This window comes from Leuciscus leuciscus (assembly GCF_965113295.1).
Source record: "Leuciscus leuciscus genome assembly, chromosome: 5".
NCBI classification, from domain to species: Eukaryota; Metazoa; Chordata; class Actinopteri; order Cypriniformes; family Leuciscidae; genus Leuciscus; species Leuciscus leuciscus.
The window spans coordinates 22793886-22811792 of record NC_138729.1 but is presented as its reverse complement, the minus strand read 5'-3'; the positions used below and the strand labels follow the sequence as shown (position 1 = coordinate 22811792).

Genomic DNA, 17907 nt, shown 5'->3' with positions numbered 1-17907 from the left:
AACAAAATCAGACGAAGATCTCACTAAAACGCTGTCTGACAGAACAGAAACAATCTCAGTGTCCACCTCATCAGATACTTTAGTTACACAAGATCAGACAACTGAGACACATAGTAGAGAACCTGTTTCCTCTCTTGACTTTACATCATCAAGCACAGTACACACATTAATATCACTGAGTACTGAGCACTCAACGGGACAAACATTCACTAGCCAAGATTTTACTTCACATACAGCAGGAACTACAGTGACTGTTATGGAGGACAAAGACCTGTCAGCAAAACCATCTGAGTCCACTATCATTGATGTCTCAGAGACTCTTTTCTCCTCTGGTCAGACTGAAGATTTAGACAAGATATTATCTGAAAGTACAGTCAGAATGACCCCAGAGATGACAACTGCCAAAGGTTTGCTGTCACCATCAAGTTATTTTTCAAGCTTGCCATCAACAGAGTCTGAAGCATCAGGAGATGACACCTCTGAAATGTTAAGCAAGGATTTGTCAACCAGTTCCTCACTTCATACTACAATAAAATCAGACGAAGATCTCCCTAAAACGCTGTCTGACAGAACAGAAACAATCTCAGTGTCCACCTCATCAGATACTTTAGTTACAAAAGATCAGACAACTGAGACACATAGTAGAGAACCTGTTTCCTCACTTGACTCTAAATCATCAAGCACAGTACACACATTAACATCATTGAGTACTGAGCACTCAACGGGACAAAAATTCACAAGCCAAGATGTTACTTCACATACAGCAGCAACCACAGTGACTGTTATGGAGGACAAAGAGCTGTCAGCAAAACCATCTGAGTCCACTATCATTGATGTCTCAGAGACTCTTTTCTCCTCTGCTCAGACTGAACGTTTAGACAAGACATTATCTGAAAGTACAGTCACAATGACCCCTGAGATGACAACTGCCAAAGGTTTGCTGTCACAGTCAAGTTTTCTTTTAAGCTTGCTATCAACAGAGTCTGAAGCATCAGGAGATGACACCTCTGAAATGTTTAGCAAGGATTTGTCAACCAGTTCCTCACTTCATACTACAACAAAATCAGACGAAGATCTCACTAAAACACTGTCTGACAGAACAGAAACAACCTCAGTATCCACATCATCAGATACTTTAGTTACACAAGATCAGAAAACTGAGACACATAGTAGAGAACCTGTTTCCTCTCTTGATGTTACTTCATCAAGCACAGTACACACATTAACATCACTGAGTACTGAGCACTCACCGGGACAAACATTCACAAGCCAAGATGTTACTTCACATACAGCAACAACCACAGTGACTGTTATGGAGGACAAAGAGCTGTCATCAAAACCATCTGAGTCCACCATCATTGATGTCTCAGAGACTCTTTTCTCCTCTGCTCAGACTGAAGATTTAGACAAGATATTATCTGAAAGTACAGTCAGAATGACCCCAGAGATGACTACTGCCAAAGGTTTGCTGTCATCATCAAGTTATTTTTCAAGCTTGCCATCAACAGTGTCTGAAGCATCAGGAGATGACACCTCTGAAATGTTTAGCAAGGATTTGTCAACCAGTTCCTCACTTCATACTACAATAAAATCAGATGAAGATCTCCTTAAAACGCTGTCTGACAGAACAGAAACAATCTCAGTGTCCACCTCATCAGATACTTTAGTTACACAAGATCAGACAACTGAGACACATAGTAGAGAACCATCTGAGTCCACCATCATTGATGTCTCACAGACTCTTTTCTCCTCTGCTGAGACTGAACATTTAGACAAGATATTATCTGAAAGTACAGTCACAATGACCTCAGAGATGACAACTGCCAAAGGTTTGCTGTCACCATCAAGTTATTTTTCAAGCTTGCCATCAACAGAGTCTGAAGCATCAGGAGATGACACCTCTGAAATGTTTAGCAAGGATTTGTCAACCAGTTCCTCACTTCATACTACAACAAAATCAGACGAAGATCTCACTAAAACGCCGTCTGATGAAACAGAAACAATCTCAGTGTCCACCTCATCAGATACTTTAGTTACACAAGATCAGACAACTGAGACACATAGTAGAGAACCTGTTTCCTCACTTGACTCTACATCATCAAGCACAGTCCACACATTAACATCATTGAGTACTGAGCACTCAACGGGACAAAAATTCACAAGCCAAGATGTTACTTCACATACAGCAGCAACCACAGTGACTGTTATGGAGGACAAAGAGCTGTCAGCAAAACCATCTGAGTCCACCATCATTGATGTCTCAGAGACTCTTTTCTACTCTGCTCAGACTGAAGATTTAGACAAGATATTATCTGAAAGTACAGTCAGAATGACTCCAGAGATGACAACTGCTAAAGGTTTGCTGTCACCATCAAGTTATTTTTCAAGCTTGCCATCAACAGAGTCTGAAGCATCAGGAGATGACACCTCTGAAATGTTTAGCAAGGATTTGTCAACCAGTTCCTCACTTCATACTACAACAAAATCAGACGAAGATCTCACTAAAACACCGTCTGACAGAACAGAAACAATCTCAGTGTCCACCTCATCAGATACTTTAGTTACACAAGATCAGAAAACTGAGACACATAGTAGAGAACCTGTTTACTCTCTTGACTCTACATCATCAAGCACAGTACATACATTAACATCAATGAGTACTGACCACTCAATGGGACAAACATTCAAAAGTCAAGATGTTACTTCACATACAGCAGCAACCACAGTGACTGTTATGGAGGACAAAGAACTGTCAGCAAAACCATCTGAGTCCACCATCATTGATGTTTCAGATACTTTTTACTCCTCTGATCAGACTGAACATTTAGACAAGACATTATCTGAAAGTACTGTCACAATGACATCAGAGAAGACAACTGTCAAAGATGCTCTTACATCGTATGGTTTGTCTATAAGCTTGCCATCAACAGAGTCTGAAGGTTCCGGAAATGAGACCTCTTATATTTTTATCAAAGAGATCACAACGACAAGTTCTTCCATTTATACTGCAACCAAATCAGACCCAGAACTTACCAAAACACCATCTAATAAAGCAAAAATATCAGTTTCCAGCTCAACAGATGCTGAAGCTACAAGAGATCAGACAATTGAGGTACATAGTAGAGAACCTGTTTCCTCTCCTGACTCTACTGTAACTAGCATAGAACATACATTTACATTGAGCACTGGGGTCTCAACCAGACGAACAGTCACAAGTCAAGATATCACATCACAAAAGGCAACAGTGACTGTGTTGGAGGACAAAAAGCTGTCAGCAAAACCATCCGAATCCACCGTCACTGATGTTTCAGAGACTCTGTTCTCCGATGTTCAGACTGGACATTTTGTACAAAGTACAATGCTACCAAAGAGGACAACATCCAAAGATTTTCTGTCCCTGTCAAGTTTAGCTTCCATTTTGCCATCTTCAGAGTATGGTGGTTCAGGAGATGACACCTCTCATAGGTTCGGTAAAGAGTTCACAACAAGCTCATCGCTTCATATTACAATTAAATCAGATGATGAAATCAGCAGCAATACAGCTTCTGTAAAAATGCAAACAGAGCAAGTTGCCACACCAACCCTTTCCACAATACCTTCTATTGACATGACAAATGCAAGCTCAGTGTGGACTTTAACTCATGCAGAGATCCCAAAAATTCAGCCAACAGAGAGACATCAAACAGAATCCCTCTCCACATTTCCCTCTACCATCTCAGAGAAAACAGTTCAACAAGAGGTTTCAAGTGATGAAGACAGGATTACACCGACAACAAAATCATATGATCATTATATTGTAGCCACTGATGAGGCAGAAATTCATGAGACTGACCAAACATCAGAACCAGTGAGGTATGAAAGTTCTTCACGTTCCACATCATCCACAACAGAATTGTTTTCTAGCACAGTCCAAACAGTGGTTACAGACTCATCTTCTGAGCAAGGCAGTGGAGAACTTTCTGAAAATGAAGTGGTTGAAGATGGTGGCTCTGGTGAAATATCTTCTGCTGTTGTAGAATCTATTCCTCCCCAAGTTACACCATCAGAGGACAAGACAACTGTTGTTGGTTTTGAGTCCATTTCTGATTTTGGAGTGCAGCCATCAGACAATATAACTGAAAGTATAGATGTTAAAACAACTGTGAGTGGAGAAGCTAGATCAGTCACAAGTCAAGAGGTCATGACATCTCAAAAAGAGATTGTCTCCTTAGCAACTGAATATGAATCAAGTTACACAACAACACAGCCTGTTAGTATAAGATTCACAGAGTATGTTATTGCCACCCAGACAGCCCCATTGTCTTCCAGACCTTCTCATACTATTACAGAATTGACACAGTTGACTAGTCACACCCCAGAATCAAGTCATTCTGCAATTGGATCAAGTAAACCTAGCCACTCTTCAGTGGCAACAGTTGAATCTGGCCACACTGTACCTCCAGCTATCCAAACAACACCTGGTTATTTTAAGCAGAGCCAAACATCAACAGTCACTGAAAGTTACGAAGCAACTTCAGCTCCTCTCAAGACAAGAACAATGATTACCCCATCTTCTAGCAAAAGCCTTAGCAAGCACACAACAATCTCATCTGTAGATTCAGAGGATGACACAACAGATGATGAAGGATCAGGGGAGTCCCCTGTCATACATGTTTCATCAGAAGCCATCAAAATGCAGACTGGTTCCCCTACAGTTCTTATAACCAACACTGGCTTTACAGTACTTGACAGGGACATCACTATAACACAAAGTTCGAGCTCCATTACATCTACCTTTGAAGACAGAGAGGGGTCTGGTATTGTTGAAGATGACCAGGAAACCACTCACCAAGAGGGTTCTGGTGAGGACGACAGAGTGAGTCCAACAGCTGAAATCTATGATAATTATACTGTGGCCACAGGTAAGGTTGAAATCAGTGAGGCTAACCGCACGTCAGAGCCAGTGAGTTTTTCTGGTTCCTCCCATTCCACATCCTTTACAACTGAATCAACATTACAATCTAGCACAGTCCAAACAGCAGTGAAATCCTCATCTACTGAAAGTATTGAAATCACAGCTGAAAGTGAAGTTGATGAAGATACTGGCTCTGGTGGTGAAATATCCCCAGCAGCTCTTGAGACACAAACACAGAGAACTGAAGCTTCACCTGTTGCAGTAGTGTCAAGCACATCTGAAGCTTCATCAGTTTCAGAGACACAAAAGAGTTCCTTACAGCCAAGTACTCCAGAAATCAACTTCAATGGGTTTTCATTATTAACCACAGAATATGACAAGGAATTTTCCTCACCTGAAGATCCTACTGATGAGATATCTAAAACAGCAACAACTAAGTCATATGAGGACCTAACTGTAATAACTGATGAGGCAGAAGTTTATGAAACTGAGGATAAAGCAGGAATCTCAAGTGCTGCATCTTTCACTGGCAGTACAGACTTCATACATCAGTCAACTTTATCCCAATTTCCCTCGTCCCTGAGCTCCACCCTGTCAACTGTAACATTTACAACTTCACTTTCGGAGGATGGCAGTGGGGAAGACTCAACTGAGGGGGATGGAGGAGAAGATTATGGATCAGGTGATGACACAACTCCTGTGACATCGTCACCTTTGCTCTCAAAAACGAAAGAAACAACCATCAGCATTACATCCTTTAGCTCAGTCAGAGGTGGACAATACAGTACATACAAAGTTGTTTCACACAGAACCACAACACCTCAAATGCAGAGTGTGTTCTCAAGCTCAAATGCTGAAGGTTTCACTCTGGTCTCAGAGACAGCACAGACAGAGAAGGAACTTTCTGGTGGTTCTGTCTCAGAGTCAACAGCCACTAGCTTTACTGCTCCTGAAACACATTCTGATGTGGTAACCAGACACACTGTATTGCCTTCTTTAGTGACATCTCAAGGTCCTGTGTCCACCCCTACTCCATCTGTCTTCTCTAAGGACAATGCTGATCAGCAAGTCCCTCCAACAAGCCCAGTCTTAATATTCACAGGGGAGGATGAAGATGAAGATATGCTGTTTTCAGCTGTAACAGAGAGTATGAGAGATCATAGCATCCAACCAGATGTTATCACTAAGGATGAAATTATCCTTGATGCAGATACTATGTCTGTTTTAGAGCAGTCTTCACCTTTTGCCCCTACAATTGTAACAGAAGAAGCAGGTGGAGCAACCCCAATTGTCATGATGCCACATTCCTCAAGCATTATGACAGAAGAACCAGAAGGATCTGGAATGGATGGCACCGAGTTACCTCAGTTACATGTGCCATTTGAAACCTCCACAGATGAGTTAATAGTTCAACAAACAATATCAACCCCAGACATCCTGCAGAGCAGTTCAACATATGTAGATGAGGAAACACAAGCAACACAAACAGAAACTCCTGAGGCTACTGATGCTGATGTAAATGAACACACAATAGATCGTCAGATCTCCACAGAATCCAGACAATTTACAATGGAGACACTGACTGACGACTTCTCGAGAGACACTGTGTCTACTAAAGATTACAATGTGAAAACATCCATGTTAACCCCCAAATCATCTCAAGTGTCCACAGACAGAGTCATAGACATAGTTTCAGCTGAAGAGCACCAATCTGAGGATGTTTTAAACATTCAGACCCTATCAACACAGGCTCCCAAGACCAGAAAGGAAACAATGTCACCAACAGCCCTAGAAAGAAAGACAACACCTCTACCCCTTCATACAATATCTTTAGAGGTGGAAGCTTCAAGTGAACTAACAGACCTATATGAACCAGTTCAAACAACTATGTCCAGTCACCATTTCACTTCATCCATTGCTGTTACAAGTAGTTCTCTATATGTTGATTCTGTTTCACCTGAAGAATCAATTTACTTTACTGGAAAAGATGCAACATCTGCCTCATCAATTTCTGGTGTGAATGTTTCTACTCAACATTCAGATGAGATCACAGACTCTGAACAGTCAGTCTCTCAAGATCAGACGTCTGTCACAGATTCAGTAACAGTACTTATGGATTTAGAAAGTGTTAGCATGGCTGAACCTGCCAAGACCACTTCAAGTACACACACTGAAACAGCAGTTACAGATGTTAATGATTTAACAGCTGACACAGAGGAAACATTAGACATCACAAATGTTGATTTCACAAATGACATTGTATCAAGTAGTCCCACTTCTGATGAGGTAATTCAGGGAAGTGAATTAACAAACACAGATATTACATCTGGTATTTCAGAGGAAACCACAGGCACATTATTTTCTTTAACAGATGATGGCTCAGGTGATCAAACTATTGAAATGTTTATAGGACTGTCTGATTCAACAGACTCTCCTTTATCAGCTGCAGATGATTCAGTTTCAACATCTGTGGAGGCTGTGACCGCCTTGCCTGAAGCAATTACAGTAACTGATGGGGATCCAAATCAGCAAGCTTTGTCTGAAATGACAGTGACACATAAGCCCGACACAGACACTATGACGGATGAAGATATGCCGTTGCCATCAACAACCATTCCCACACCTCGTATATCTGCATCAATAATTAACATGACTACGGACATAGTAACATTAGTGGGGTCTCCTTCATCTACATCCATACCAGGTCTGAGTGACAAAACAGAAACTCCGCTTTTCTCTGAGGAAGGGAAAGACGATGTAATAGATTATGACACAAAAACTGAACCTTACAAAGTTGAGTCCATACCAGATTTCATGAACAAAACAAACATTGAGAATAAGACTGCCTTAGACATTAGCTCAGAAGATGTGACCAGCATTGATGACATCACCAAACCTGTAGGGGTGAAGAGCTTCACCACCCCACAGCTTGATGTTGCGACTGATTTTGAGACCACATCACAGCCTAATTTTGAGACAAGCTTTGAGACCACCTCCCAGCCTGATGTTGAGACTGGTTTTGAGTCCACTTCACAGTCTGAAGTTGAGACTAGATTTGAGACCGTTTCACAATCAAAAATTTACATTGGCATTGAGATCTCTACAAAACCTGAGAATAGTGCAACAAATATTGATGGAAGCACACAAGTAGAAGTTTGGAATACAGAGACCATCTCTCATCTTGACATTGAAAAAAGCTTCGAGATAACCGTGCAACCCGATATTGAGAGTGTCTCAAGAACTGAGAGTGATGCTTCACTCATCAGCTCACCAACCAGTGGAACAAGTGGTTCAGATAGAAGCATGTCTGGGGAGTTAAACACAGTCTCATCCAATAAGCATCTCATCACAACAACAACAAGACTTTTTGATGTCACAGATAAACCAAGTTCTGCTTCTTTAAGTGAAGAAAAATCATTGGAAGAAGAAAGAGCCATACAAGAGGAACATACAACCCAACCCGAACAAAATTACACAGAATTCAGGACCACCACACAACCTCAATATGATGGTTCTGTAACTTCCAGTGGCTTGAAAAGCAGTTCAGAGGATGATTCAGTTATCACAGATATCCCATCATCTCATGAGGTTCAGGCAGTGATTATGTCCACTGCATCAACCTCACCTATACCTCTGACACCTGAGACTGATGTAAAGATTGTCAGTAAGGAGACTGCCTCAAGGAAACAAGAGGCAGCTGGTCAGATTGAGGAAGCTGTAACTCTTGCAACTGAGATTCCTTTTCAAGAAACAAAAGATCAGATGTCATCATCAGTGCCTACAACTCCGAGTGAGACTGCAACACCATTTGCTTCTCATGAAGATGTTTCTGAGGCAACTTTGGTTGAAAGCTCATCCCCAAGGTCACAGAATGAAAGCAGTGCAGCAGACCTTGCATTCACAATGATCGGGCAAACAGTAGATATTCCAGGTAGGATGTAAACACTGTTTTAAAAAGAAATTTAACATAAATTATATTATGCTACTTTCTATACCTATATCAATATACTGGTTTTTCATGTGCACAATGGCATGCCTATATCTTTCCCTCTTACTGCAGGTGTTCACTCCTGTTCTGATGATGTTTGCTTGAATGGCGGTTCTTGTGCAAAAATAGGCAGTGCTCAGATCTGCAGCTGTCTACCTGGATACAGTGGTGAACTCTGTGAAATCGGTACGCTGCAGTGATATTCCATGTATTTATTAAAAGTGCACTGCATAACTTTGGGCTCTCTGTTGCCATCTGTGGCCGAAACATGAAAGTGCATGTTACTTGCAACCTTGTTTATTTTTGTATCCGTTATGCTGATACAAAATGCACTTGCACTTGAAGCAATGCTGTTCTCCGCTGAATAATCTGGTAGTTTGAGTAAATAAGTAGTATATCTGTCGCTATAATGCTGAACCTTCTTTACTCTGTTTATGGACATGGCATAAATAGGCCAAGGCAAATGATGTAAACCATTAATTTCCCACCAAATACATCCCAACAGCTATTTTTCCATCCAAAGTTGCATACGTTTTCTTATTGGATAAAAAAGGTATCCAACTCAAATGAGCGCATACGTTTTTTATGCGCATTTTTAAAATTATAATAGCATAAAAATAGGTGGATGGAAACATAGACACTGTTGTGAATCAAAATTAGACAACTTTTAAACTGTTTCAAACTGATTTTTTTTTTTATGTACTTAGTCAATAATTGGATTTAGTTCATTTTTACTCAAAAATATTTGGTAATGCATCTTTAACTTATCATCATCTGGCTTTTTGAATTTATCTTATTGCACTTCAGTACATTATTTAATCATCATATAATTTTATTTATTTATTAGACATTGATGAATGTCACACAAACCCTTGTCGGAATGGAGGAACATGTATTGATGGCCTAAACTCATTCACCTGTGTATGTCTTCCGAGTTATGCAGGAGCACTGTGTGAGCAAGGTAAGATTATATTTATCAAATAATCACTTGTTCAATATACCTAAGAGAGGTAATCAATCAATGTAGTCACAATACTAGATCTTTCAACTTGCTGATATTGCGTGACACTACTGTAGCCACTGAGGTTGATGTGGAGATGTAACAAGTGAACCTCTGAACTTTCATATGAGGTCATTGCTAGATGACATATGCGTGTGACTCGCAGTTTGGTAGATTCTGAAAGTTGATAGATTTTTTTATGAAGATACATACATAGATTTATGTAAGAAACTGGGTGTGTTCCAAAACCGTTTTATGCTAGCAGACAGACAAAGTGATGCTGTACTTTCCACTATTTAAGAGGATACCATTTCTCACAGATCATTTGAGCACAGCTGTTAAGACCATCAGCCATCACTCTTTCCCTCATTACACTGTAGACGTTGATTTACACTTTACATGAGTGAGATTACCTTCTTGAGAGTTTTATCCCCGTCAAACCATTACAAGTGTTTATACACATTAAAATGCTTCATAAACTAAAATATTAATCATATCAAAATCTCTCACATCTGACTTTTGTCAGAATTAAAACAATTGTAAACTGTCGTCATGAATGCATTACCCTCTTGAGTACGCTGAACAATCTCTTTATCTTAAACTTGAGATAGCATCAACATTACTGATATGAAGAAGTGTCTCTTGTAGAGGAACTGCCTCCTGTTACAACTCAGTGATTCAGCAGTGACCCAGAATGTAAGGGGTTCAGTCTCAGGGGCCGTTCACACAGAACAAATTTTTGCATTTCCTCTGTGCTTTTTGTCCATTGCTTTTCTATGCACATGCGTTAGAAAGACATGTTTGACCATTGCACTCACGTCAGGCATCTTTTGCAATGTCTGGCACATGACACAGTGTTTATAAAACGCGTTTTTAATTCCTCTGACCAGTGTCTCTTGTTATAAACTGTAAAAAGGAGTTCTCTGTGAATGCCCCCTCAGAGTGTTAGTGCGCAGACAGCTGTTTACAGAGAAAGCAGAAATGCAGCAAACTGCTGAATGCAATCTATGCAAAATAAAGTAATTATGTCATTCAAGTCATAAGCCAATTATGGTTTGTGTATTTTAACATATATTTTTACTGATGCATAATATATTGGTTAATAATTTGTTAATGAGAGTTTTAATGATTTTACTGTTTATTTCAAACAAGCAATCAAAGCTATCAGCCTGATGTTGAGCAGGGCTGGTCCACAAACAGTCAGTAAGTGCGTTTACATGCACTTTAAAAGTTTGTTTTCAGTTGGGCTAAAACAATAATTTGTCTTTTCAAAATATCATGTGAACGCTTTAGTCTGACTGAAGTTGTACCAGTAGAGACTGTGGCTCAAAAACCAGCTGTAGCTAGCTTGATTGTACCGGCGTACATAAACATACTTTCTGTTATTGAAAGGACACACTTTATTTGCAAATTTAATGCAACCAAATTCTAATCTAGAAACAAGACTAATAACTTGCTGGGTTGATAATATGTTTACTTTAAAACTCTTTGAGTTTCCCAAGCGGTTACAGTGGCTATTTGTTTGACAGAATTTACTTTGTTATAATATCTTTCTTAAACAATGCCTCAGAGCAAAGCATCCAATCTTCTCCACAGCACTGCAGACATTCGTATGCAAAAATGAATTGGCTTCCTGATTTGATAGACACATGGGAGTAACTTTTGCTCTAAGTGATATTGCTGAACTGGCATGTAATTTAAAATGAGGATGAAAGGGAGTTATATCATATTCCCTCTGGTCCAGTGTGAGGGGGAAATCATCTCACTTGAAAAGAGTGCCACTGAACAAAAGAGGTTTGATTTATTGTACTGATAAGAACAGCCTTACAGTGTAAGCCCAAAGGTAAGGACTAATAAAAAGAAATTGACAGCAGACTATACGAAGCACCTTTTTTTCTGACTTGCAACAACAGGATTATCTCAGTTTCAGGATCTACATGTCAATCTTATGTGTAGTAAATCAACAGTAATGCATACATGCTTTTCCACAGACACCGAAACATGTAACTACGGCTGGCACAAGTTCCAGGGCCACTGCTACAAATACTATCCTCATCGACGTAACTGGGACACAGCAGAGCATGAATGTCGTCTCCAGGGGGCACACCTTGCTAGTGTTTTGTCCCATGATGAGCAGCAGTACATCAACCGTGAGTATGCATAAAACAAGTTATGGACATTCTGTCTATCATCAGCTCTAATTTACATCTTCAGTTACATTTCCATGCAAAAATAATGATGCTTATTTATGAGGAAGGATACTTTGCTAGTGAATTTACCTTTGTTTCTCTCTCCTCTTGTAGGCCTCGGCCATGACTACCAGTGGATCGGTCTAAATGATAAGATGTTTGAGAACGATTTCCGGTGGACAGATGGTAGAGTTGTGGTAAGAAAATTCTTCAAAACGTACTTATTAGTTTCTAAAATGTGTTTTGAAAGAATGGTGTTGATGCGAACATACAAAGTTTACTTTTTTTCTTTAAAAAGCTATTACTAAAGCAATGGGAACTTTAAGCAATAATATGTAGATGTGAAAAAAAGGAAAACAGAAGACATATTATGCAAACAGCTCCCTGGTTCTAGAGGTGTTCCTCCATTGAACATGAAAGTGGCCAATTACAGTCGTTTAGTCCTGACTGGGCTCTCACTTCAAAGATAATGGCAGCATTTTGTGGGGAAGGGCCAAAAAAGCCCTGGGGGGGGGGGGGGGGGGGGGGGGTATGAGATAAGAGTTTTCAGCTGTGGAAGTCCTCTCCGGACTGGAGGATAAAAATAAAATGAGTTGAGAGGAAGCTTACAGGTGTGAAGGATGAGCAACACCTGGAACAGGCTGCACTAAAGATAATACAGACCTAGAATGTGAGTGGGTGACATTTCAATCCATTTGGTATCAGTGAGGTACTATAAACAAATCCGCTGGAGTTTGCTCTACTCTTTTTCTATTCTGTTTACAGAAGAGTTACTCTATTAAGAGTTTGTTTCTTCATGCATTTAAGTATGTGCCATTGGAGTTATCCAGACGGTCAGAAACTGCATTACGTCAATTTCCAAGCAGGGAGCGCACATTCCTTTTGTAAGAGGATAATAGCAGGACGTTAGGTGAATTGTGTTTGAAGAAGGTAATATTCACAGGCTTGATGAAAGATTGTAGCTCCGACCTGCGTCGATCAGATATAATTAGCCTACGCTATTTTTAATATATGTACAAACTTTGCAGTTTTAATTTAAGCAAAAAATTAGATACCCTAGATATAGAAGAATGCCAATATACATTGACATACATATTTATATTGTCCACAGTGCATTTGTCCACAGCTGAGAAAGATGACTGCAGACATCACATCTGCACCATGTGGTGTGTGCAGGGGGAAAATATAGTAGTTGGACAAGAAAAAAGAGGATGCAGAGAAATATAGCGAATAAAGTTTGTCCATGATAGTAAAATACTCTTACCTTGACTGCTGGCTGTTTTTTAAAATGTCTTTCAAATGCATTACACTTCTCTCTGCAGCTCCATATTGCAGTTTAGTAGATGTACTCAGCGCCCCCTACTGATGTGTCTGTATCATTGTCATTTTAATGACCTCCTATGTGTTCCAGTATGAACATTCTCTGCTTGAAAGCCTTTGAAGGCTTTAACACTGTGTTCAGTGACTTTAATGTAACAGTACTGTATAGTGCTGTTTTTGAGCCAGATTGAATTTGAAGTGGTGCGGCTGTAACAATCAAATACTTTTTAAACACTGTCACAAGTGTACATCATATCATTATTATAAGATCTAAAACACATTTCTTTAGGTTTGTTGTCTCCCTCACCTTGCCGTTCTCATCACTAGCTGTATGCTTCCCCTACAGCAATATGAAAACTGGAGACCGAACCAGCCGGACAGTTTCTTCTCCTCAGGGGAAGATTGTGTGGTAATGATCTGGCATGAGGACGGCCAGTGGAATGATGTTCCCTGCAACTACCACCTCACCTTCACCTGCAAGAAAGGCACAGGTGAGGTTTCAGCTTCTGGATGAAGATCATTTATAGAATACTAGGGCATGTAAAGATATATGATTATTTTCAGTCAAGGTTTATCTGTGGTTGTGGTTGAAAAATCTAAAACTGCTCTCATCTTACAGTCATATCTATAGTGGTTTAAAGCAGCTAACATTTGAAAAGAAAATTTCTGATTCAGTGCTCCACTGATGGTTACTCTGTTGTCAATAGTGTCCTGCAGTCAGCCTCCTCTTGTCCATAACGCCCGCACATTTGGCCAGCTGCGCCCACGCTATGAGATCAACTCCCTGATCAGGTACCAGTGCATGGACGGCTTCATCCAGAGACATGTTCCCACTGTTCGCTGCAGAGGTGACGGCTCATGGGATTTGCCTAGGATTTCCTGCACGAGTCGTAAGTATTCTGTGAAAATCCAGTCAATTTTTAAGAAACCATCCCAATATAAATATTGTTTTCTCTTATGCTCACCAAGGCTACATATTTGATCAAAAATACAGTAAAAACATTAGTATTGTGAAATATTATTAAAGTTTTCTATTTGAGTATATTTAAAAGTGTAATTTATTCCTGTAATGCAAAGGTGAACTTTCAGCAGCCATTGCTCCAGTCTTCAGTGTCACATGATCCATCAGAACTCATTCTAATATGCTGATCTGGTGGTCCATAAATAAATAAATAAATACATTTAAAAATGTATTATCATCAGTGTTAAAAACAGTTGTGCTGCTTAATATTGTTGTAGAAATAGTTGGATTTTAAGAAATTTTAGGATTATTTGATTAAATAAAAATTTCAAAAGAACAGCATTTATTTTAAATAGAAATATTTTGTAACAGTGTAAAAGTCTTTATTGTATATTTTGATCAATTTAAAGCAGCCTTGAAGAATACATTTTATTTTCTTCTTTATTAGTTTTTCTTTATAAAAAAAGAGAAAGGAAACTAATTCAATGTACTTGTATTTACTTTCCAGCCTCCAACTTCCAAAGGTTATATACAAAACGGCATCAGACATACAGAGGAGTGCTTCGCAGTTATCAGAAGAGATCTGCAGAAAAATCAGTTGATGTACTACGACGACACCATCGCCATGGTGTAAAACACAACCTTACACGACAATAGTTGCTATGGTGACACAACCATAATGTAAGGGCCATTTTAACGTATTTTGATAACATGTGACGGACCTGCCTGCTGGCTGAAAGAAAGGAAAAAAAAAATTAAAGAAAAGATTATGAAAAGGACCTGAAATAAGTTCAACATAGAGTGGAATATCACTGGAATGAAACAGTGCTTTTTTTCTGTTTTTTATTTTTTAAGAGAGATGTTTTTTTATAAACTATATAAAGGACACATTCAGCTGGCCTCTGAAAACACACAAAGATTCTCTGACCTGCCCTCCATCTGTTCTGCTTCTTCTTGGGAATACGCAGTGCCTTCATACATTATAACTCACAATCCAGATATAGTGAGCTATAATAGTGCAACCAGAATAATATTATAATGTTCGTGGCATTTTAGCCTGCAAACATAATGGTACATTTTTAACACACTAAAAATTGCCGTATGATTCCGTTCAGTCTTTCTTCAAGTTTACAAGAACCACAGGTGTATGCAGACATATTGCTGAACAAATGAGAAATCATACATATGAATGTGAACAAATATATTTATATAGAGAGAGTGAGCAATGGCTCACATTGAGTTAGTGTTTGTTGTGGTAGAAAAAGGTCAATTATATCATGAAAACACCTGTATGCACAATGCAGTGGATGGTTTTGATATCTGAAAGTCAACACAATATGTTTAATACTTTGACTTTAAGGTATTCAATATTGAAAAGCCATGTAGATTTTAGATTATTTATATTCCTCTGTTTGATGTCTCTTTCAAGTGTTTACAATGCAAATCTTGTTTCTCATACATTTAATTCCACCATTTTTTTTTTTTTTTTACATCTATAAACCAAAGAAACTTACTGTATGTATTTCACATAATTTCAACTTTCATGTTTTTTTTCTTGGACTTTTTAAAACTACTTTAAAGAGAATGTATTTTGTGAGATGCTTAAAAGACTTGAACAAATGTCTTTTTAACAAGATGCCTATAATTTATTTCTTGAGCTGCTCATTGTCTTCTCATTGTTGTAATAAAATACAACATACTGAGGATTTAACTTGGCCAAACTGCACATTGACAGAATTCAGTATATTAGAGTAAAGGACAGTGTGTCAATAGCTGGCGTTGGTGTGAGTAATGGACGACATTTGCAACTCACAGAATTTAGATGGATTTCATTATGACATTTGGGGTGTATCAATGGACCAAAAGAAGAGGATTCATAGTAACAGTTTGTTATTGAACTGGTCATCCATTTGTTTATTCCCAAGCATTTTTTCTTTAAGATTTACTTGTTGTCATTTTTATTTTATTTTATTTTTTTAAGTGCACATATCTTTTTATATTTATAGTATAACTTGTTTATTGTCAAATGTGATCGTCTAGAATGTTTGTGAAATGGAAAAATTGTAAGGAACGTTTTTATGCCTTCTATGTAAACAAAGTTTATTATTATACTTGTGTTCCTAGTCTTTTTTTCATTCTGATATATAGAGTGAGTTTTGGCTATAGGGAAGGGCTTAAGGGTAGACATATAATTCTCAAACATTAACTGAGGCGACTAGCATGTTAATATGGGACGCAATTCGATTTATTTTAAAATGTACATACATCTAATATATTAATCTATATATCAATATAATGAAATGCACTGTGACAGGAGTAAAGACATTGCACTTCATGTGTTTTAGTATAACTATAAAAATAACTAACTAAATAACTCATAAAAATGAGTAACTAATGTATGTGGTTTATCGGCAGTGCCTAATGTTGACCACCAGATGGTATCAGTTCACTAACACAAAGACACTTGAGCATCGGAATAGTTATATCAGATTCTTTGAGTCATTAATGATAGTCAATAATTTTTTACAAAAAATGTTTCACAAAAAAATAAATACAAATAAATAAATGTATAATAAAAATTAAAATTCAAGGTTTCTTAATTCTTAGTTAAAAATTATAGTGTTCCTAGTGTTTCAGTATTAGTGTTCCTTAGTAAAATTTTTGAAAAAAGTTCTCTAAAAGTTAAATGTCAGTTCTGAGGACAAAAACAAAACAAAAAACATCTTACATATATTGTTGGCTGATGCCATTTGGTTTGATATTGTGTTTTCTATTGTAATAACAGTCACTTAGGATCTGTTGTCAAGTTGCATACCTTTGTGGATTATAGTTTTATAAATATGTTGCATTTAAAGTCGTAATGTCATGTAGAAGGAAAAACAGACTTTTGATGTGCCTTGGGTGTTTGAGGTCCCATTGCTATATTTTCAGTTGACATGAGTGTATTTCCCTGCAGGTATACCGCTGTTTCATTGTTCATTAATACTTGTGGGTTTCTCATTTGTCTTGGAAGACAACCATTTTCCATTGCAGAATTTGTTTATTTGTTTATTTATTTATTTATTCATGTTAAACAACTGGTATTAATTTACATGTAAAAAGGCTGAATTAGTCATAGAGTATTGTATAATCAGGAATTTTCCCTGCAAATGCTTCCCAGACTTCTCATAGAGATTCTCATAGATCTAAAGTTGAGATAGAGCTACTCTGAATAAAGTATTTTAAAATCCTCATTTTATAGGCCTACACACACACACACACACACACACACACACACACACACACACACACACACACACACACACACACACACACACACACACACACACACACACACACACAAAATCAGTAACATGATGAGAACTCTCTGTTCCCAGAATAAGTGGAATATGTGGTACTATGCAATCAGCTTATTTCATGTTGTTTTCAAGTTGTTTCAATGGTTTTTGTTGGGTAATTTAATCCATGCCCAGCCAAGCTGGCATTCATACGGCAACAAACATTGCATACTCAGCATCTGGACCTTCAACATCCATGGTTATTAGGCACTGTAGA

The 17907-nt window shown here is 38.4% G+C and overlaps 1 protein-coding gene across 1 annotated transcript; it reads left to right on the top strand.

The window, feature by feature from the left end:
• The first annotated feature begins 2447 nt into the window (after positions 1–2447).
• LOC309498987 (uncharacterized protein) lies at positions 2448–16463 on the top strand. Its single transcript, XM_082169983.1, has 8 exons — positions 2448–8825; positions 8955–9068; positions 9730–9843; positions 11874–12032; positions 12186–12268; positions 13738–13882; positions 14099–14281; positions 14861–16463. Exons 1-8 carry the CDS (start codon positions 2654–2656, stop codon positions 15007–15009), a joined length of 7119 nt encoding a protein of 2372 aa, XP_082026109.1. The 5' UTR covers positions 2448–2653; the 3' UTR covers positions 15010–16463.
• The last annotated feature ends 1444 nt before the right edge of the window (positions 16464–17907 follow it).